At 43.3% G+C, this 22947-nt stretch overlaps 1 protein-coding gene across 2 annotated transcripts in view; it reads right to left on the bottom strand.

Moving 5' to 3' along the window:
• BMERB1 (bMERB domain containing 1) overlaps positions 1-22470 on the bottom strand; it is a 135035-nt gene extending 112565 nt beyond the window's left edge. Inside the window, exon 1 of one of the 2 annotated variants that reach the window (XM_032604991.1) lies at positions 22305-22470. In XM_032604991.1, coding sequence (XP_032460882.1) covers positions 22305-22410 — 106 coding nt within the window. In that variant the 5' untranslated portion in view covers positions 22411-22470. The remainder of the gene's footprint in view (positions 1-22304) is intronic. The other variant, XM_032604990.1, reaches the window with a different exon arrangement.
• Positions 22471-22947: the final 477 nt, after the last annotated feature.

Raw genomic sequence — 22947 nt, 5'->3', positions numbered from 1 at the left:
TAAAAAGGAATGAAGCACTGATACCTGCTACACCATGGATGAACCTTGAAAACATGATGATAAGTGAAAGAAGCCCAGCACAAAAGGTCACAAATTGTATGATTCCATGTATGAAACATACAGAATAGGTAAATCCAAAGAGACAGAAAGCAGTAGGGGAAGGGGTACAGGGGGAGGGACTGTTTAATGATACAGGGTCACCTTTTGTGGCAAAGAAATGTTTTGAAACTAGATAGAGGTGATGGTTGCACAACACTGTGAAAGTACTAAGTGCCACTGAATTGTACACTTTACAACGGTTAAGGGTTAATTTTATGGTATGTGAAATTGACCTTAATAAATAAAATCTTGATCTCAGTAGAGAAGAAAGACTTATAAAGCCAACCTAGTCCTGGCTTTGGATAAGCATTTGAGAAAGAAAGCCCTGCTACAAGGCAGAGCTGACCCTTACAAAAGCCGACCTCTTAGCTCCTGGATCCCAGCACGGCCGCCTGCGCCCCTGCTGGGCTGCTCTTCTGGATGTCATTTGCACTTGTTTTAGATGTGCTCCGGGGACACCTTCCCTACATCTATTTAAACAGATGAAGACGGATGGATTGTGCAGTGGTGGACGGCAGGTCTCCAGCACTAACAGTGCACCGCAAACACGGAGTGGGTGAAATGGTCTCACCAGGAGTGCTGGGTGTGAAAGAACCAAATGGAACCAAAATGGAAATAATTTAAGCACTTTTGTTCCTTGTCACAATGATAGCCACTTTAAGAGCCACCTGCATTTCATCCCTGGAGTAGGGCTGGACAAATTTCCAGCTTTCAGCTGTCTTAACTCCTTCCTGGACTGAGGAGGGTGCTATAGACTGAATGTTTATGTCCCGCCCCAATTCATATATTGAAATCTAATCCCCCATGTGATGGTATTAGGAGGTGGGGCCTTTGGGAGGTGATTAGGTCATGAGGGTGGAGCCCTCATGAGTGGAATTAGTGCCCTTATAACAGAGACCCCAGAGAGTCCCCCCATCCCCTTCCTCCACATGAGAACACAGCTAAAAGACAGTCATCTATGAACCAGGAAGCCCCTACCAGGCACTGGATTTGCCAGTGTCTTCATCTTGGACTTCTCAGCCTCCAGAATTGCGAGAGTGAAACTGCTGTTGTTTGAAAGCCCCCCAGTCTATGGTCTTTCTGTCACAGCATCCCGAATGACCAAGACAAAGGGGTATAAACACAGGAAGAAAAACACGAAGTAAGGAAAGACTGGTTTGTCCCTTCCTCTGCTCATTATTGTCTATTTCCCAAATTTATCTCTGGGACCAGGATTATGGAGAGAGTTGTTTCTTTCTTCTGCCCTGGGATCACCAGGAGAAAGCTGGCATGTGGACTGACTTCCCTGGTGGTGCAGTGGTTAAGAATCTGCCTGCCAATGCAAGGGACATGGGTTTGAGCCCTGGTCCAGGAAGATCCCACATGCCACAGAGAAACTAAGCCCTTGCGTCACAACTACTAAACCTGAACTCTACAGCCCATGAGCCACAACTATTGAGCCTGAGTGCCACAACTACTGAAGCCTGCGCGTCTAGAGCCTATGCTCCGCAACAAGAGAAACCACCGTAATGAGAAGCCCACGCACTGCAATGAAGAGTAGCCCCACTGCTGCAACTAGACAAAGTCCATGCACAACAACAAAGACCCAACGCAGCCAAAAATAAAATTATTACTTAAAAAAAAAAAAGAAATCTGGCACGTGGGAACTGCAATGGGAGAAGGTCTAAGTGGGAAGGGTCAGCATGGTGACAACCCAGAATCTTTAAAATTGGTTTCCACACACTCTTTCAGGTGCCTTTCCCTTTAAAAATATGGAAAGCCAATGGAATTTAATATAGTTGGAAGCTTACAAGTAACTAAAGGGGAAGTTATGGACTTTTTGATAGTCCTAGATTCAAATCCTTTCTCCGTTGATTAATAGGGCAAGATTTTCATCTCTCTGTTCCTGGATTTCCATATATATATTAATACACACACACACACACACACACACACACACACACACAATGCTTTAACTTATAGGGTGGTAGAGAGGAGTAAATCAGATAAAACTGTATCTCTTCAATTTTGAGACCACTTTCTTCTCCCACATTTTAGCATTTCTGAAGTTAGGATGCCCCTTCCCCATCCCACAAATGCATAATTTAACATAAATGTATACATGTGATAACATTAAGTAGATTTTTTTAGTGAAGTTTTCCTTTTAATTTTCTTTTTTGCTTGACTCTCCATTGCCCCCACCTCACTCTGGCCCTCACATCAGCCCCGTCTCCCCCGCTCACTCCCCACCTTCCCCCAGGTAGCCTATAGCAACAACTTGTTATGCATTTTCCATGTTTTTCTCCATACTAATAAAATCACACACATACAAACACGCACACATATCCATGGATGCATATATATTATATGTGCTATATACAGAGAAAGACATTTTGTTTTATAAAAATGAGATCCTGTTATATACATTTTCCTTGATCTCATTTTTCTCCCTCAATAATACCTCTAAGACAACTATGACTACTCTAATTTATTCCTTTGTAACAGCTCCCTACCTTTCACAGTGGATGAGCAATAATTTATTCAACCATTCTTCTACTCTTGGGCCTTCACTGTGTTCAGTGTTTCAGTTTTCTGTTTTTTTGCACATACTCCCTTGTACACTGGTGCTTCTATTTCTGTTGGGTAGAGTCCCAGAGTCAGACTGCTGGGTCAAAGCATATGAGTATTTTAAACTTTAATAGATGTTATCTGACTGCTTTCCCCAAAGGCTGGAACACTCAACAATTTCGCCAGCAGCATCTAAGATGACTCTGCTCTCCGCATGAAATTAAAAGGACTTTTAATGGACCAGTACATTTAATGCTGCCATGCTGTTTTTTGTTCTTGTTGTTCCAAAAAGATGTGACTATGAATGGTGCATCCCACATTTGCTGACATCTAAGAATCAAGGAGATACGGTATATATGTCAAGCACCTTGCCCAGCCTACACCCATCATAACATTCATGGTGCACTGCCAGTTCATAATAATAGTAGCTATTCCTGTTGTTTTGTATCTGATCTGAAAATCTTGCAACCTTCCCTCAAAGCAGGAAAGCAAGAAGGCTCATCTACCCACAGGAGCAGGAACAAACTTTCTAAAGCAGGAGATGGGCAGGTGATTTCGACCAAGACTCCAGCTAACTTTATTTCTTTTTAGTTTGATGATTTTGAAGGTTTGCAAAACACAGTTAAATCATTTGCATATCAATCTTTGTGGATTAACAGTTGCCCAATTCAGCAACTGGTGATTTTTTTGAATGTGAAGTTTCTGAGTGCTGGGTGATGTGATAGACACCGAGCATTCAGCATTCAGCAGTGAATGTGACACGCAGAGTTTCTGTGGTCATGGCACTCACAGGAAAACAGAATCAAGTAACTGCACTCCAGGTTAGCCCAGAAAACTTGGTTCGACCCTATTAGTACTCACTTTCTCAAGGGCCTGCAAAAACACACCTGTGGCCAAACAACTGAATTAATCTCTTGAAAACATTTAGCTATGAGGGCATCGGGTCAGCAAGCTGACTGAATTCTGTTTCTGAAGGACTGGGAGACACAGCAACATCTCTTGGTCCTTTGGTTTTGCATCATTGGAAACAGGGACTGTTCCCAAAGAAGTTTTCTCAACTTTACTGAGGTATAACTGACAAAAATATGATATTTAAAGTGTACATTGAGCTTCCGGGAAGATGGCAGAAGAGTAAGACGCGGAGATCACCTTCCTCCCCACAGATACACCAGAATACATCTACGCGTGCAACAACTCCTACAGAACACCTACTGAACGCTGGCAAGAAGACCTCAGACCTCCCAAAAGGCACTAAACCCCCCAGGTACCTGGGTAGGGCAAAAGAAAAAAAAAAATAAACATAGACAAAAGAATAGGAACGGGACCTGCACCAGTGAGAGGGGGCTGTGAAGGAGGAAAAGTTTCCACACACCTAGGAAGCCCCTTCGCGGGCGGAGACTGCGGGTGGCGAAGGGGGAAAGCTTCGGAGCCGCGGAAGACAGCACAGCAACAGGGGGTGCGGAGGGCAAAGCGGAGAGATTCCCGCACAGAGGATCAGGGCCGACCGGCACTCACCAGCTCGAGAGGCTTGTCTGCTCACCCGCCGGGGCGGGGCGGGGCAGGGAGTTGAGGCTCGGGCTTCGGTCGGAGCGCCGGGAGAGGACTGGGGTTGGCGGCGTGAACACAGCCTGCAGCGGGTTAGTGCACCGCGGCTAGCCGGGAGGGAGTCCGGGGAAAAAGTCTGGAGCTGCCGAAGAGGCAAGAGACTTTTCTTCCCTCTTTGCTTCCTGGTGTGCGAGGAAGAGGGGATTAAGAGCGCTGCTTGAAGGAGCTCCAGAGACTGGCGCGAGCCGCTGCTAAAAGCGCGGACCCCAGAGACGAGCATAAGACGCTAAGGCTGTTGCTGCCGCCGCCAAGAAGCCTGTGTGCGAGCACAGGTCACTATCCACACCTCCCTTCCGGGGAGCCTGTGCAGCCCGCCACTGGCAGAGTCCCGGGACCCAGGGACAACTACCCTGGGACAAGGCACGGCGCGCCTCAGGCTGGTGCAACGTCAACGCGGCGCGCCTCAGGCTGGTGCAACGTCATGCCAGCCTCTGCTGCGCAGGCTCGCCCCGCACTCCTTGCCCCTCCCTCCCCCCCCCCCCCGGCCTGAGTGAGCCAGAGCCCCCGAATCAGCGGCTCCTTTAACCCTGTCCTGTCTGAGCGAAGAACACACGCCCTCCAGCGACCTACACGCAGAGGCGGGCCAAATCCAAAGCTGAGCCCCTGGAGCTGTGAGAACAAAGAAGAAAAAGGGAAATCTCTCCCAGCAGCCTCAGAAGCAGCGGATTAAAGCTCCACAATCAACTTGATGTACCCTGCATCTGTGGAATACATGAATAGACAACGAATCATCCCAAATTGAGGAGGTGGACTTTGAGAGCAAGATTTATGATTTTTTCCCCTTTTCCTCTTTTTGTGAGTGTGTATGTGTATGCCTCTGTGTGAGATTTTGTCTGTATAGCTTTGCTTCCACCATTTGTCCTAGGGTTCTATCCGTCCTTTTTTTGTTGTTTTGTTTTGTTTTCTTAATAATTACTTTTTTATTTTAATAACTTTATTATACTTTATCTTGCTTTATTTTATTTTACTTTATCTTTCTTTCTTTTTTCCTTCCTTCCCTCTTTCCTTCCTCCCTCCCTCCTTCCCTCCCTCCCTTCTTTCTTTCTTTCTTCTTTCCTTCCTTCCTTCCTTTCTTTCTTTCTTTCTTTCTTCCTACTTCTAATTCTTTCTTTCTACTTTTGCTCCCTTTTATTCTGAGCCGTGTGGATGAAAGGCTCTTGGTGTTACAGTCAGGAGTCAGTGCTGTGCCTCTGAGGTGGGAGAGCCAACTTTAGGACACTGGTCCACAAGAGAACTCCCAGCTCCACATAATATCAAACGGCGAAAATCTCCCAGAGATCTCCATCTCAACAACAGCACCCAGCTTCATTCAACGACCAGCAAGCTACAGTGCTGGATATCCTATGCCAAACAACTAGCAAGACAGGAACACAACCCCACCCATTAGCAGAGAGGCTGCCTAAAATCATAATAAGTCCACAGACACCCCAAAACACACCACCAGACGTGGACCTGCCCACCAGAAAGACAAGATCCAGCCTCATCCATCAAAACACAGGCACTAGTCCCCTCCACCAGGAATCCTACACAACCCACTGAACCAACCTTAGCCACTGGGGACAGACACCAAAAACAACGGGAACTACGAACCTGCAGCCTGCAAAAAGAAGACCCCAAACACAGTAAGATAAGCAAAATGAGAAGACAGAAAAACACACAGCAGATGAAGGAGCAAGATAAAAACCCACCAGACGTAACGAATGAAGAGGAAATAGACAGTCTACCTGAAAAAGAATTCAGAATAATGATAGTAAAGATGATCCAAAATCTTGGAAATAGAATGGACAAAATGCAAGAAACATTTAACAAGGACCTAGAGGAACGAAAGATGAAACAAACAACGATGAACAACACAATAAATGAAATTAAAATACTCTAGATGAGATCAATAGCAGAATAACTGAGGCAGAAGAACGGATAAGTGACCTGGAAGATAAAATAGTGGAAATAACTACTGCAGAGCAGAATAAAGAAAAAAGAATGAAAAGAACTGAGGACAGTCTCAGAGACCTCTGGGACAACATTAAACGCAACAACATTCGAATTATAGGGGTTCCAGAAGAAGAAGAAGAGGAAAAGAAAGGGACTGAGAAAATATTTGAAGAGATTATAGTTGAAAACTTGCCTAATATGGGAAAGGAAATAGTTAATCAAGTCCAGGAAGCACAGAGAGTCCCATACAGGATAAATCCAAGGAGAAATACGCCAAGACACATATTAATCAAACTGTCAAAAATTAAATACAAAGAAAACATATTAAAAGCAGCAAGGGAAAAACAACAAATAACACACAAGGGAATCCCCATAAGGTTAACAGCTGATCTTTCAGCAGAAACTCTGCAAACCAAAAGGGACTGGCAGGACATATTTAAAGTGATGAAGGAGAAAAACCTGCAACCAAGATTACTCTACCCAGCAAGGATCTCATTCAGATTTGATGGAGAAATTAAAACCTTACAGACAAGCAAAAGCTGAGAGAGTTCAGCACCACCAAACCAGCTTTACAACAACTGCTAAAGGAACTTCTCTAGGCAAGAAACACAAGAGAAGGAAAAGACCTACAACAACGAACCCAAAACAATTAAGAAAATGGGAATAGGAACATACATATCGATAATTACCTTAAATGTAAATGGACTAAATGCTCCCACCAAAAGACACAGATTGGCTGAATGGATACAAAAACAAGACCCATTTATTTGCTGTCTACAAGAGACCCACTTCAGACCTAGAGACACATACAGACTGAAAGTAAGGGGATGGAAAAAGATATTTCATGCAAATGGAAACCAAAAGAAAGCTGAAGTAGCAATTCTCATCTCAGACAAAATAGACTTTAAAATAAAAACTATTAGAAGAGACAAAGAAGGACACTACATAATGATCAAGGGATCGATCCAAGAAGAAGATATAACAATTGTAAATATTTATGCAGCCAACATAGGAGCACCTCAATACATAAGGCAAATACTAACAGCCATAAAAGGGGAAATGGACAGTAACACATTCATAGTATGGGACTTTAACACCCCACTTTCACCAATGGACAGATCATCCAAAATGAAAATAAATAAGGAAACACAAGCTTTAAATGATACATTAAACAAGATGGACTTAATTGATATTTATAGGACATTCCATCCAAAAACAACAGAATACACATTTTTCTCAAGTGCTCATGGAACATTCTCCAGGGTAGATCATATCTTGGGTCACAAGTCAAGCCTTAGTAAATTTAAGAAAATTGAAATCATATCAAGTATCTTTTCCGACCACAACGCTATGAGACTAGATATCAATTACAGGAAAAGATCTGTAAAAAATACAAACACATGGAGGCTAAACAATACACTACTTAATAACGAAGTGATCACTGAAGAAATCAAAGAAGAAATCAAAAATTACCTACAAACAAATGACAATGGAGACACAACGACCCAAAATCTATGGGATGCAGCAAAAGCAGTTCTAAGAGGGAAGTTTATAGCAATACAAGCCCACCTTAAGAAACAGGAGACATCTCGAATAAACAACCTAACCTTGCACCTAAAGCAATTAGAGAAAGAAGAACAAAAAAACCCCAAAGTTAGCAGAAGGAAAGAAATCATGAAAATCAGATCAGAAATAAATGAAAAAGAAATGAAGGAAACGATAGCAAAGATCAATAAAACTAAAAGCTGGTTCTTTGAGAAGATAAACAAAATTGATAAACCATTAGCCAGACTCATCAAGAAAAAAAGGGAGAAGACTCAAATCAATAGAATTAGAAATGAAAAAGGAGAAGTAACAACTGACACTGCAGAAATACAAAAGATCATGAGATTACTACAAGCAACTCTATGCCAATAAAATGGACAACCTGGAAGAAATGGACAAATTCTTAGAAATGCACAACCTGCCAAGACTGAATCAGGAAGAAATAGAAAATATGAACACACCAATCACAAGCACTGAAATTGAAACTGTGATTAAAAATCTTCCAACAAACAAAAGCCCAGGACCAGATGGCTTTACAAGCGAATTCTATCAAACATTTAGAGAAGAGCTAACACCTATCCTTCTCAAACTCTTCCAAAGTATAGCAGAGGGAGGAACACTCCCAAACTCATTCTACGAGACCACCATCACCTTGATACCAAAACCAGACAAGGATGTCACAAAGAAAGAAAACTACAGGCCAATACCACTGATGAATATCGATGCAAAAATCCTCAACAAGATACTAGCAAACAGAATCCAACAGCACATTAAAAGGATCATACACCATGATCAAGTGGGGTTTATTCCAGGAATGCAAGGATTCTTCAATATACGCAAAACAATCAATGTGATAAACCATATTAACAAACTGAAGGAGAAAAACCATATGATCATCTCAATACATGCAGAGAAAGCTTTCAATAAAATTCAGCACCCACTTATGATAAAAACCCTGCAGAACGTAGGCATAGAGGGAACTTTCCTCAACATAATAAAGGCCATATATGACAAACCCACAGCCAACATCGTCCTCAATGGTGAAAAACTGAAAGCATTTCCACTAAGATCAGGAACAAGACAAGGTTGCCTACTCGCACCACTCTTATTCAACATAGTTTTGGAAGTTTTAGCCACAGCAATCAGAGAAGAAAAGGAAATAAAAAGAATCCAAATCGGAAAAGAAGAAGTAAAGCTGTCCCTGTTTGCAGATGACATGATACTATACATAGAGAATCCTAAAGATGCTACCAGAAAACTACTAGAGCTAATCAATGAATTTGGTAAAGTAGCAGAATACAAAATTAATGCACAGAAATCTCTGGCATTCCTATACACTAATGATGAAAAATCTGAAAGTGAAATCAAGAAAACACTCCCACTTACCATTGCAACAAAAAGAATAAAATATCTAGGAATAAATGTACCTAAGGAGACAAAAGACCTGTATGCAGAAAATTATAAGACCCTGATGAAAGAAATTAAAGATGATACAAATAGATGGAGAGATATACCATGTTCTTGGATTGGAAAAATCGACATTGTGAAAATGACTCTACTACCCAAAGCAATCTACAGATTCAATGCAATCCCTATCAAACTACCACTGGCATTTTTCACAGAACTAGAACAAACAATTTCGCAATTTGTATGGAAACACAAAAGACCCCGAATAGCCAAAGCAATCTTGAGAATGAAAAATGGAGCTGGAGGAATCAGGCTCCCTGACTTCAGACTATACTACAAAGCTACAGTAATCAAGACAGTATGGTACTGACACAAAAACAGAAAGATAGATCAATGGAACAGGATAGAAAGCCCAGAGATAAACCCACGCACATATGGTCACCTTATCTTTGATAAAGGAGGCAGGAATGTACAGTGGAGAAAGGACAGCCTCTTCAGTAAGTGGTGGTGGGAAAACTGGACAGGTACATGTAAAAGTATGAGATTAGATCACTCCCTAACACCATACACAAAAATAAGATCAAAATGCATTAAAGACCTAAATGTAAGGCCAGAAACTATCAAACTCTTAGAGGAAAACACAGGCAGAACACTCTATGACATAAATCACAGCAAGATCCTTTCTGACCCACCTCCCAGAGAAATGGAAATATAAACAAATGGGACCTAATGAAACTTCAAAGCTTTTGCACAGCAAAGGAAACCATAAACAAGACCAAAAGACAGCCCTCAGAATGGGAGAAAATATTTCCAAATGAAGCAACTGACAAAGGATTAATCTCCAAAATTTATAAGCAGCTCATGCAGCTGAATAACCAAAAAACAAACAACCCAATCCAAAAATGGGCAGAAGACCTAAATAGACATTTCTCCAAAGAAGATATACAGACTGCCAACAAACACATGAAAGAATGCTCAACATCATTAATCATTAGAGAAATGCAAATCAAAACTACAATGAGATATCATCTCCCACCAGTCAGAATGGCCATCATCAAAAAATCTACAAACAATAAATGCTGGAGAGGGTGTGGAGAAAAGGGAACCCTCTTGCACTGTTGGTGGGAATGTAAATTGATAGAGCCACTGTGGAAAACAGTCTGGAGGTTCCTTAAAATACTAGAAATAGAACTACCATATGACCCAGCAATCCCACTACGGGGCATATACCCTGAGAAAACCATAATTCAAAAAGAGTCATGTACCAAAATGTTCATTGCAGCTCTATTTACAATAGCCCGGAGATGGAAACAACCTAAGTGCCCATCTTCGGATGAATGGGTAAAGAAGACGTGGCACATATATACAATGGAATATTACTCAGCCATAAAAAGAAACGAAATTGAGCTATTTGTAATGAGGTGGATAGACCTAGAGTCTGTCATACAGAGTGAAGTCAGTCAGAAAGAGAAAGACAAATACCGTATGCTAACACATATATATGGAATTTATGAAAAAAAAATGTCATGAAGAACCTAGGGGTAAGACAGGAATAAAGACACAGACCTACTAGGGAATGGACTTGAGGATATGGGGAGGGGGAAGGGTAAGCTGTGACAAAGCGAGAGTTAGGCATGGACATATATACACTACCAAACGTAAGGTAGATATCTAGTGGGAAGCAGCCTCATAGCACAGGGAGATCAGCTTGGTGCTTTGTGACCACCTAGAGGGGTGGGATAGGGAGGGTGGGAGGGAGGAAGATGCAAGAGGGAAGAGATATGGGAACATATGTATAACTGATTCACTTTGTTATAAAGCAGAAATTAACACACCATTGTAAAGCAATTATACTCCAATAAAGATGTTAAAAAATTTTTTAAAAATAAAGTGTACATTGTGGTGATTTGATATAGGTAAACATTGTGAAAAGATTCTCACCGTGTAGTTAGTTAAAACATCTATCACCACACATTTATGTATTTGTTTATTTTTTTGGTGAGGACATTTAAGTTCTACTCTCTTTGCAAATTTCAATGATATAATTCAGTATTATCAACTATAGTCATCATGTTTTATACTAGATCCTCAGACCTCATCTTTTTAAAAAAAATTTTATTGGAGTATAGTTGATTTACAATGTTGTGTTTGTTTCAGGGGTACAGAAAAGTGAATCAGTTAAACATATACGTAGATCCACTCTTTTTTTTTCTTTTAAGATGCTTTTCCCATATAGGCCATTACAGAGTATTGAGTAGAGTTCCCTGTGCTATACAGCAAGTTCTTATCAGACCTCCTTCATCTTTTTTTTTTTTTTTTTTTTTTCTTTTTTTTTCTCCTTCATCTTATACCAGAAAGCTGGTAGGTACCCTTTTACCAACCTCTTCCCATTTCCCCCCTCCTCCAGCCCCTAGCAACCACTTTTCTACTCTCTGTTTCTATGAGACTGATTTTTTTTTTTTAGATTCCACATGTGTGATATCATGCACTATTTGTCTTTCTCTCTAACATGTCACTTAGCAAAATGCCTTCAAGTTCCATCCATTTTGTCACAAATGGCAGGATTTCCTTCTTTCTCATGGCTGAATGATATTTCATTGTATATATACAGCACATCTTTTTTATCCATTCATCGGCTGATGGACACTTAGGTTGTTTCCATGTCTTGGCTATTGTGAATAATGCTGCAGTGAGCATGGGGGTGTAGAGGGCTCTTTGATATCCTGTTTCCATTTCCTTCAGATATATTTCCAGAAGTGAGATTGCTGGATCATATAGTACTGTTTTTTCCAAAAGACCTTAAGTCACCTGAAGGCAGGGACTATAGATGTCCTACTCAAAGGGCTACTGTACTCTCAAGAGCTTAGCACAATATCTGGCATATAAGAGGCTATCATTAAATATGTATTCAATGGATGAAGAAATGAATGGATGAATGGACAAATACATGAATGAATGACTTAGCTGTTTGGGAATTTTAAATAAACTGAATAATTAGTGTCATGCATTGTAGTTATTTTCCAATTTGCATTTTATGAAATCTAGACATACCTGTCACCATCTTGTAATGCAGTTGTTGTTCGTGATTTATCCAAATAAATATGTCCCTGGAAACCCTAGTCTAGTGCAAACAGCCTGGGTTGTTGTGTCCTTGCTCAGTCCATACTGGCTGCACCCCTTCCCTGGGGTGAGTCCTTAACCTGTGTCCCCACTTACAAAGGGCCATGACGACTTCTGCCCTTTGCCCTTTTTTGTAAAGAGTAAATTAGAAAACACAGGAAAAGTATAAACTGGAAAGTGCTATAAAGGTAAGAGGCCATTACTATTACTTCTCCCGACACCCATAATCCATGCACCTCTTTAAAACCTACTGAAAGTGAGAATAAGCAGCACTGGTGCTGATGTATTTAAATTCCGAAGACCTCAGGCTAACAACAGTTATTTCCCACCTGTCACATTGCCTATATTTAGAAGACCCTCTTTCTTTCCTCTCCGTAATCAACCACCAATGCTTTTTCCCTTCCAGATGTCTGTCTGGTTAGTCCCTTCCTCCCAACCCACTGCCACTGCTTTAGACGCCAGTCCCTGTGAACTCACGATCAGATGATTCCAAAACACACCTGGTTGGTCCTCCACCGCCCCGGAGTCCCTGCCCTTCCATCCCGTCTGCAACCACTGCCAGACAAGTCTTCCTAAGATGCTACTTTCTTTACCTCTGCCCCTTGTCCTGCAGTGGCTCCAAGCAGCCTGTCATTTTTAATCTGCTCAAGTCTAGGAGCCCTGATCAATCAACCCTGGACTTCCCCAATCCACCAGTGCAGCCAAGTTCATGCATGCCTCCAACAATCTCCTTACACCTCATCACCTCCACTCTTTTCCTGAGGCCAGACCACCCACTTTAACTTTCCTCTTTTCCTTCTTTCCAATTGTTTAAATACTACCCAGTTAAGGTCCACTTTATGTCCTGTTCTGTCAGCAGCATCATCATCAACACCATCACCATCATTTAGTGAGACTGTGGCTTTCCAGATTCTCTGCAAGGGCTTTCCACATTATCTCACTGAATCTTCCTCATTACCCTATGAGGCAGGTCTTCTTACTATCTCCATTTTATAGATGAGAAGACGAGGGACTTCCCTGGCGGTCCAGTTGTTAAGACTCTACGCTCCCAATGCAGGTTCAATCCCTGGTTGGGGAACAAAGATCCCGTATGCTGCACAGTGCGGCCCCCACCCCCCCACCAAAAAAAAAAGCTATGTATAGCTGAGAAGATGAAATTCAGAGAGGTTAAGTAACTAGCCCAAGGTCACAGAGCTAATAAGTGTTAAAGTCATGATTCAAATGCAGGCAGAATTCCCACTCTCAAACACTAGACTGTCTATGAAATCTTTCTTGGTCACCCCCAGGGAGGCCTCTCTCTGGGAAGCTACAAGTCTTCAAAACAGGAAAATTCTTCTGCTGCATTTCTGTAAATGTCTTTAAGCTCCCACCACAGTTTTACCCTGAAGGCACTCTGAAGCAGTGAGATGTAGTCCTCAAGTTTACAAGGGATGCGTTTGTAATGGAAAAGGAAATTAATGAGCCAGAGAACAGAATCAGTACTAAGAAACCCAGAGCAGTGTCTAACCGACCTTATCTGTATCTGTATTAAGAGCGGTTTTACTAATCCCAGGAAATAAGAAAGGCAGTAGGATGAAGTCACCCATGCTGGGTTCAAGTTCCAGCTCTGCCACTTACTAGCAGACTGACATCGGGCAAGTTGCTTAATCTCTTTGAGCCTCAGTTTCCTCATCTGTAAAATAGAGCAATAAATGGCTCCATTGCCCCTCACATCATAGGATGTGTTGGAAGGAGTAAATAAGACCATGCATGTAAACACGTGCTTGGAGCAGGCACATAGTAAGTGTTCAGTGTATGACATTTCTTACCATCATTCTCTTCTACTTCTCTTAAAATCACTAGTTTTGCTCCTTTAATGTCAAGGCATTTTAACTAAAAAATAACTATCAGTAAGTCAGACTCTGACTCATTCAAACAAACAAAAATCCCCAAACTTAATTCTAGCAGTCTAGTCCTTGGTCACCCCACGTGGACCCTGCAGGAAATGTGGAGCTGAGCCTTCTCCTGTCTAGCTTCCTACGAACTTATCTGGACTCCAAAATGCACTCACCTCTTGCCTGTCTTGTCTCCCTCACTTTTTAAGAGCCTAGCAAGCACAACTGATCCAGCTGTAGTTCCTGGGTAAAATGTGCATGTGTGCCATTCCCTCTGCCTGGAATGCTGTTCCCCTCATTCAGTGATGAAATGTTGTTCACCTTTTCAGCCTACTTCAAGAGTCTTTTTCTCTTCCAGACCCCAGAACCATCCCTCGGTGTGACCACTTGGACCTACAATATATTTGTTATTATATTATATAAATTATACCTGTATTTATTTATTTATTATTTTATTTTTTTGGGTGTGCCACACGGCTTATGGGATCTTAGTTCCCCGAACAGGGATCGAACCTGGGCGCCTAGCAATGAGAGCACTGAGTCCTAACCACTGGACCGCCAGGGAATTCCCATCTTAACCATTTCTAAGTGTACAGTTTTGTGGTATTAAGTACATTCCCATTTCACAGATGAAGAGAGTGGGGTCCAGGGAAGTTAGGCAACTTGTCCAAGATCACAGTGTTGGGAAGCAGCAGAGGGAGGATTGGAACACAGCCAGCCAGAGAACTCCTTAACGGTGAAGTCTGGGTCTTCTTCATTAGCTAATGCATAGTAGGGGCTCAAGCCCATTGGGTAAGTGAATAGTTAGGGAATGAGTGGATTGTATGGTAAGCATCCTTGGGGGAGCTTTGTGAGTGATGTTCTGAAGAGCTACACTAAAAGAGCCTCCACCTGTGCTTATCTCCAGCCCTCAAGATCATCCAGGTAACAGATGATTCACATGAGTGAAACAGACCCCCAAGGTTTCTTTCCAAGGGGAAAGAAACAGAAAAAAAAAAAAAAAAAAACGTGGTGCATGGCCTTTGGGATCTCCACCTCCTTGCCTGAGGCTGGCAGCTCACCTGAAATGCCCTTCTCCCCTCTCTTCACCCACTTAAACCCTGCTCAGCCTTCAGGTCCAGTGCAAACACTCCTCCAACTGTCATGCTGGAGCCCCCAGGAAGAGCCAATCTCTTCTTCTGTTCGTTTCCCACTTGTACCTTCATTTAGCATCTATTTCATACTGTTTATACCAGTTTATAATATATATCATGATGTTCTTTACATCTGTTCTCCCCTTCCCCAAATCTGTAAGCTTCTTCAGAGTAGGGGCTGTGTCTTATTTCATCTCTAATCTCTGCGACATCTAGCGCGGTGCCACGAATAACAGACACTGACTAGGAATATTTAGAGTCAAAGAGAGGTAGAATCAGGCTCCAGCTCTACCATTCACTAGCTTCGTGGCCTTCAGCTTTCTTAACCTCCTTAAGCCTCAGTTTCCCCATCTATGAAAGGGGAATAATTATCTGCTGACCTAATAGAGTTGTTAGAATTTAATAAGCTCGAGTTCATAGCTAAGGCTCACTAACTACTATTATTATTAATAAGTGTTTAATAATTAATCCGAGACCAAGAATAGGCATAACTGATGTTTCCTTCAATGGACATATAAGAAGGAAACGCTTGCAAAAATGAAACTTAAAATACCGAATAAACAGAGCTATGTAAATAATTGGTTTTGTTCAAAGGACAAATGAGATAATATCATATTCATCATCTTTACCTTCCTGCTATTATGGTTCCTGCAATAAAGTTACACTGTCAGCTGCCTCTCCAGGGAGACTGCAGAGACTAGCACACCTCCTAAACCTTAACCCGATGCTCAGTCTCCCAAAAGGTGGTCCATGTTGCCTTTACCCTTGTCACTCCTTTCACACTAAGGAAATTCCTACCACTTATCCTAAATGGGATTGATTAGGAAGGACCCTGGGACTACAGCGAACAGTGATTACATCGATCACCACTTGCCCCACGGTCTGATTCTCCATCTAGTATAGCCGATGTGACCTTTTGTTTGTTTGTTTGTTTGTTTGTTTCTTTTGCGGTACGCGGGCCTCTCACTGCTGTGGCCTCTCCCGTTTCTGAGCACAGGCTCCGGACGCGCAGGCCCAGCGGCCATGGCTCACGGGCCCAGCCGCTCCGCGGCATGTGGGATCTTCCCGGACCGGGTCACGAACCCGTGTCCCCTGAATCGGCAGGCGGACTCTCAACCACTGCGCCACCAGGGAAGCCCCGATGTGACCTTTTAAAAACAAAACCAGCTCATGTTAGTTAAGCTAGACAATCAGCAGCAGCTTCTCCTACAAGAATAAAATTTGTACTTTCTTTTTTTTAATCACAACCTACAAGGTCCTACCCAGTCTGACTCCTCGCTGATTTATCTCCTCTCTCTACCCTGACCCTCCCGGTTCCAGCCACCCTGGCCTTCTGTCTCTTCCTCTAACATACCAAGGGCCTTTGCATTTGCTTCTTGGATCCTTGACATTTACATGGCAAAGGGTCACCTCCTTAGGAAAGCATTTCCTGACCACTGTACGGGAAATATCCCTCCCCTATTAATTCCCATGTAACACATCATCATCTGAACGACATTATTTATTTGCTTATGTATTGTCTGTCACCTTCACTCCCAGCCCACTTCCTGCTTTCCCCTTGAATAGAAGCTCCATGCAGGCAGGAACCTTGCCTGTCTTGCTCCACACTGCGTCTGAGCCCCTAGAACACTGCCTGGCACTTATAAAGCAGTTAATACCTATTTATTGAATGAATAAATGGGGAAGGGGGAGCAGATTATGGGAATTTTTCACTTTTTATTTTTATATTTCAGATGAATTTGAATTCTTTATAAAGTGCATGTACTACTTCTGTAATAAGAACAGAGAAATAAGACTAAAACAAAACTGAAATAATAAAATTAGCATATTTAATCAAATAGATGAAAGTAACACAAATTCTTTCCCAAGTATCTATAATATAGATTGCCGGCAATTCATATTTTTCAGTCTCCACACTGTTTATTAAACCTGAAACATTGGCCAGTTTAATGATCTGTTTGCCAGTCGGCACACACCCTTGGATTTTTAAATAATTGTCATCTCTCCTGGGCTTATAGAAAGATTATCGTTTGAGCTTTCCACTTTATTCCAATCTCCTACTCATAAGCACATTTTTTCCACCTCTATGCTTTTGCCAATGCTGTTATCTCTCCTGGCATCTCCTACCCGCTGTGCCACCATCCCCCACCTCCCCTGTCCAAAATCTTGATCATCCTTTAAGGCACACTCAAATCTTTCATGAAACGGCCATGACCACCGACAACTGTGCTTTTAAAAAGCTCTGTGCTTTGTCAAAAGGCACCTTGTCTTTGTGTCTCCCCTAATTAATTACAGTTGGTTGAAAGCAATACTTTTATATATCTAACCACACTGAAATGTCACTATGCATTTTCCAACTGAGTAAAAAAAAAAACAAAAAACCTACTCACTTCTAGTGGAAAAATGTTGTCAGAAGTGGATGGGAGGGCTTTCCTGGTGGCGCAGTGGTTAAGAATCCACCTGCCAATGCAGAGGACACGGGTTCGAGCCCTGGTCCGGGAAGATCCCACATGACACGGAGCAACTGAGCCCGTGCGCCGCAACTACTGAGCCTGTGCTCTAGAGCCTGCGAGCCACAACTACTGAAGCCCGTGTGCCACAACTACTGAAGCCCGCACGCCTAGAGCCTGTGCTCCGCAAGGAGAAGCCACCGCAATGAGAAGCCCGTGCACCACAACAAAGAGTAGCCTCCTGATCACCACAACTAGAGAAAGCCCGTGCACAGCAACGAAGACCCAACGCAGCCAAAAATAAATAAATAAATGTATTAAAAAAAAAAAAAAGAATAAGTGGATGGGAGCAATTCCTTAGACTCTTTCTCAAAGGGGAAAATACTAGGTGGTTTCCAAGGGTGCAAAAGTCGTCTCCTACACCTTCCCATAAGGAAGAAGGTGGTATCTACACAATCATTACCTGGAACTTACAAAGAAATGCACGCAAGGAAAAACTGGCAGCCTGGAATAATCTCCTCCAATGCTATTGGGCACCATCCTCTTATGTCCTATTGCTGTGGTCCCCAATCTTTTTTGGCACCAGGGACCAGTTTCGTGGAAGACAATTTTTCCACGGACCGGGGGTGGGGGGACGGTTTCAGGATGATTCATGGGCATTACATTTACTGTGCACTTTATTTCTATTATTATTACATTGTAATATATAATGAAGTAATTATACAACTCACCATAATACAGAATCAGTGGGAGCCCTGAGCTTGTTTTCACTTGTCACTCACTGATAAGGTTTTGATATGAGTCTGCAAGCAATTGATTTATTATGGTCTCTGTGCAGGCAAACCTCTCTGCTAATGATAATCTGTATTTGCAGCCGCTCCCCAGCGCTAGCATCACAGCCTCAGCTCCACCTCAGATCGTCAGGCATTAGATTCTCATAAGGAGCTCGCAACCTAGATCCCTCGCATGCGCAGTTCACGGTAGGGTTCGAGCTCCTATGAGAATCTAATGCCGCAGCTGATCTGACAGGAGGCGGAGCTCAGGCGGTAGTGCAATGATAGGGAGAGTCTGTAAATACAGATGATGCTTCGCTCACCTGCCCGCTGCTCACCTCCTGCTGTATGGCCTGGTTCCTAACAGGCCACAGGCTGATACCGGCCCATGGCCCGGGGTTGGGGACCCCTGCCCTATTGTGACAACCATTCAGCATGGATTGAGTGCTTACTGTATGTCAAGCACTGTGCTAAATGCATTATATACATTATCTCATTTAATCCTCCCAACAGCCTGAAGTGGTCCTTACTATCCTGTTGGAAGATGTCACTGAGAGGATGGAACTGCCAACTGACTCTTGAGCAGGACTGGGGTAATCGGAGGCTCCTCACCCCTCCCGTCCTTGAAATGTATATTCCACCCGTTCTTCTTGCACTAGGAGCCAGTTCAAGGATGAAGCTTTGAGAGAGTAGGATGTTGTTGAGACCATCAGGAGGGGATACACCACTGAACCCCATTAAGGCCTCTATGTAAACTGTTGAGATTCTGGCGGGCCGGTGCAGAGATCTTGGGGCACCCAAGACAAGCCTTGTATGTAAGTTCCCTTGTTGCTAAACCTGCAACCTACCAATCTGGAGTGGCTGTCTCTTTCTTTGGCCTCTTCTTGCCCTCTGAGTACGGGGCCAGTTTCAGATTTCAGCTGGCAAGTTCCCAAGGGTTCAAACCAACATATCCCCATTTTATAGATGAGACAGCTAACTTACAGAACGGTTCAGCAATTTTCCCAGGGTGACAAAGCAACAAGGTGTTAGAGCTGGTTTGGATCTATGTCACCTGATTTCAAAACTCTCATTCTTAGCTACTATACTATTTATATCTTCTACCTAGAAATTCTAGCTAACATTAAAGAGAATGGTTAATACAACCTTAACTGAAAATGACCAGTTTTGCAATCTTTTTCCCCTTTTCAAGTCTTTTTAAGTAACACCTACTCAGTGTTTAACATAAAATATTTAAATATGTGTAAAAGTTAAACAGTGTCTTCTTTTTAACGGGCCTCTCTTTTTCTCCAGCATTTCCTGCATAGTGACATTGGCTTGACAATTATTATGCCACAGAATCAATAGTACTAATTTTCACACTTCATTAATAAATAAGTGGAGGCCCCAGATGTTATGGGATGGATCCACAGATCCCCTGGGAGTTGAGAGTCCAAAAAGAAAAAAAAGGCCACTTTAAAAAAAAAAAAAAGTTAGGCTGCAGACAAGAGTCTAGAGATCAAAAGTCTAGATTCAAAAATGAAACTCTGAAAAAAAAAAAAAGGGAAACTCTGGATCAGTGCTTTAAGAAGATTTTGAATTTGAATAGGTAAAAATGAAAGAAAAAAAAGATTTGGGGATCCACACCAAAAGCAGATCAGAAACTGTGGTCTTGCATCTGAATGGGAAGCAAGAGTGAGAATCTTTGTTGGTTTGGAAGAGAGAGGATAAGAAGGCCTTCCCGCCAAGCTTTTAACAGTTTGCAGCCTAAGACTTAGAAGTACAAAAATTTCAGGAGCAAAAATGCTATAAATCAGGTTTTCACTGCAATTTTTCTGTATGCTTGAAATTTTTCCTAATAAAGTGGTGAGAACATAAAAAAACATAAGAGAATTACTAGGGACCTGGCCAACGTTGCAGCTTTAGTCCATAGTGTTGATTTATGTAATTCTTTGCAAAGGATAAAAGCAGGTTCTTTCTACAGATGTAGTAATAAAATAATGGAAGCAGCCAATATATTCAGCACTTACCTTGAGCTCTACCTACATCATCTTATTGAATGTTCACAATTAAGCCATAAGGTATGCATTATTCTCATCTCCCTTTCAGAGAACAGAGGCAGAGTGAGGCTTAACAAAAATGTGACTAGTTATAAATTCAGTCACATGCCAGCAAGGGGGCAGAACCAGGATTCAAACCCAGGGCTTCTATTCTGCACAGACCCAGTAGACTTTCAAGGCCACTGTGAACTCCAGAGACCAACAGGCTGCCAGATACTTAAAATCACTGAATGTGTTCTGGGACTCTCAACAGATTTAGAAAGCTTCCTGAAAATGTGAAAGCAATACACCTTCAGGTTAAAAGCAGAGAGGGGCTCAGGGGCCCAACAAACCTGAGTTCAAATCCTGAGTCTGCCACTTAAATCACCTCACCTAGCAAGCCCCAATTTTTCCATCTATGTAAGGGGAGTCATAAGTCATAATATTCCCCTCAAGGAGGCTGTTCCAGGGATTGAATGAGAGGATGCATTTAAAGTTCGTAGCACAGGCAAGACCTAATACATGGCAATCTATCAACAAAAGGCAGCCATTGTGGGTATTATTTTGAGCGTACAGGAAGACCAGAGACCCTCAGCCCTGGTGTCATGTTAAAGTACCAAAGCCAAAGGGTTTTGAAAGGATGAAACGGGAGGAAGGACCCATATTTTAAAAGGAGAAAGAAAAGAAAAGGAGAGAGGCTGGACACACTCTGGTTTCCAGGTGCAGAACTAAGACATTTGACTGTGATTTCTACTTGAACCCATGAAAACCAGAGTACAGTTAAGCCATTCTAAAAAGATCTTCTTAATTTGTAATTACAGGTATGGAGAAAGCACACACACACACAATCTTCTACCAGGTGAAGACAGGAAAAGAGCATATTCACAATACTTCGGTCCAACATAGCTCAGCACCAAGACAGGAAGCTGAGGGTCCTTGTGAAGGGCGAGACGGCCCTTCCCAGCCCGGATGGAGGTACGGAGCTAAAGCAAGCAGTGCAAGGGCAGGGGACTGCTAAGCGCCCGGGGTTTGCAGGCAGGGCTGGTGACGCTGGGACCCCTGCAGCTGCCTCTATACTTTGAGAGCAGGAGTTTCAACTACTGCATCCTATTCATTAAAAACAAACAATCCTTAGTTTATTTGTTAATGTTGTTGACCCCAAAATACCGTAGACAGAAGTAGCAAATACAGTCTGTCCATTTCAGAACTGCCTTCTAGGATTGTACCCAAACCAGAGACTTTTGAGTCAAGAGAGAAAGGAGGGCGTGCACAGGGTTAACCTTCCCCTAATCCTTTCCCTCCCCCTCGCGACCCTGGAGAAGGCAGGGGAAGAAACGCTGGGAATTTCAGGTGTGCCCTGAACCTCACGCCAGGGGAGAAGCAAAAGCAGAAACCCAGCGGACACTCCCCCCTCTCCAGAGACGTGGGCGCTTTCCAGGATGGTCCAAAGGCTCCGGCGTCCTAGTGCATCCCGGGTGGAGAAAAGACCCTCCTCCCTCGGCTGCGGGAAAGACCCTACTTTCCAAGACCGGCTGCGAGCTTGGATCCGCGACTCCCGAGTCCACCCCAGGCTCCCGGCTCAGCTGCCTGGAGATTCCCGAGCCTCCCGGTGAAGCCCAACCCGGAGGCTTTTGTTCGAGGGAGAGAGCGTCGCAGCGCAGCGCAGCGCATCCCCGCAGCGCTGAAAGCCCCGCTGCGGGGGCGCTTCCCTCGGTCCGCTCCCTACCAACCCCTCACTCCCGCGACCACCCGCTCCAGCGCACGGATCCCCAACTGTCCCACCCCCCGCCCGAATACTCACTTCTCCCCAGTCCCTCCGCTTTCCACGCCGTCTCCTCCACCGCCCCATAGCGCCTCAAAGGCTTCTCAGCTTCCAGGTGGATGGACAAAGATTGGTTTAACTCCATCGCTGATCTCCGCGGGCAGATCGACGGGTCTCCCTTTACTCCATCCCCGCCGCGGGTTGCAGGGAGGGAGGCGGCTCCAGCCAGCAGCGTCTTAAGGGGCCGGGCGCTCGTGACGTTGCTCCATCTCTTCCGCCGCCAGGGCCGGGGACAGCCGACTGGTATAGGAGTGGGGGGTGGGGGGGGGGGGAAGGAGGTGGAGAGAGAGAGAGAGAGAAAAAAAAAAAAAAAAGGATGAGGACGCATGCGCAATGGAGCCTTGGGGAGCGGAGCTTGGGGGCTGGGTAAACAGAAAAGAGGGTAGGTGATAACTCTACGAAGAACAACAAAACAACTAAAATAGAACCATCACAAAGGAAGTAAAAACAAGGCAGCAGCCCATACTGGGGCTTGTGACATCAGCGTGCTGCTAGGTTTTGAGTGGGATTTGTGAGAGCATCTCTATCTGGGGGCAATGGATCCATCTTTGTGGCGAGTGTTACAGAAGTGTGAGTGTGGACCTGGATCTGTGGGTTCTGGGCTTAGCTGAGTGCGTTTTTG

Source organism: Phocoena sinus, chromosome 15 (assembly GCF_008692025.1).
Source record: "Phocoena sinus isolate mPhoSin1 chromosome 15, mPhoSin1.pri, whole genome shotgun sequence".
NCBI lineage: Eukaryota > Metazoa > Chordata > Mammalia > Artiodactyla > Phocoenidae > Phocoena > Phocoena sinus.
The sequence above is the reverse complement of the archived record's forward strand: the minus strand, read 5'-3'. Positions and strand labels throughout refer to the sequence as shown.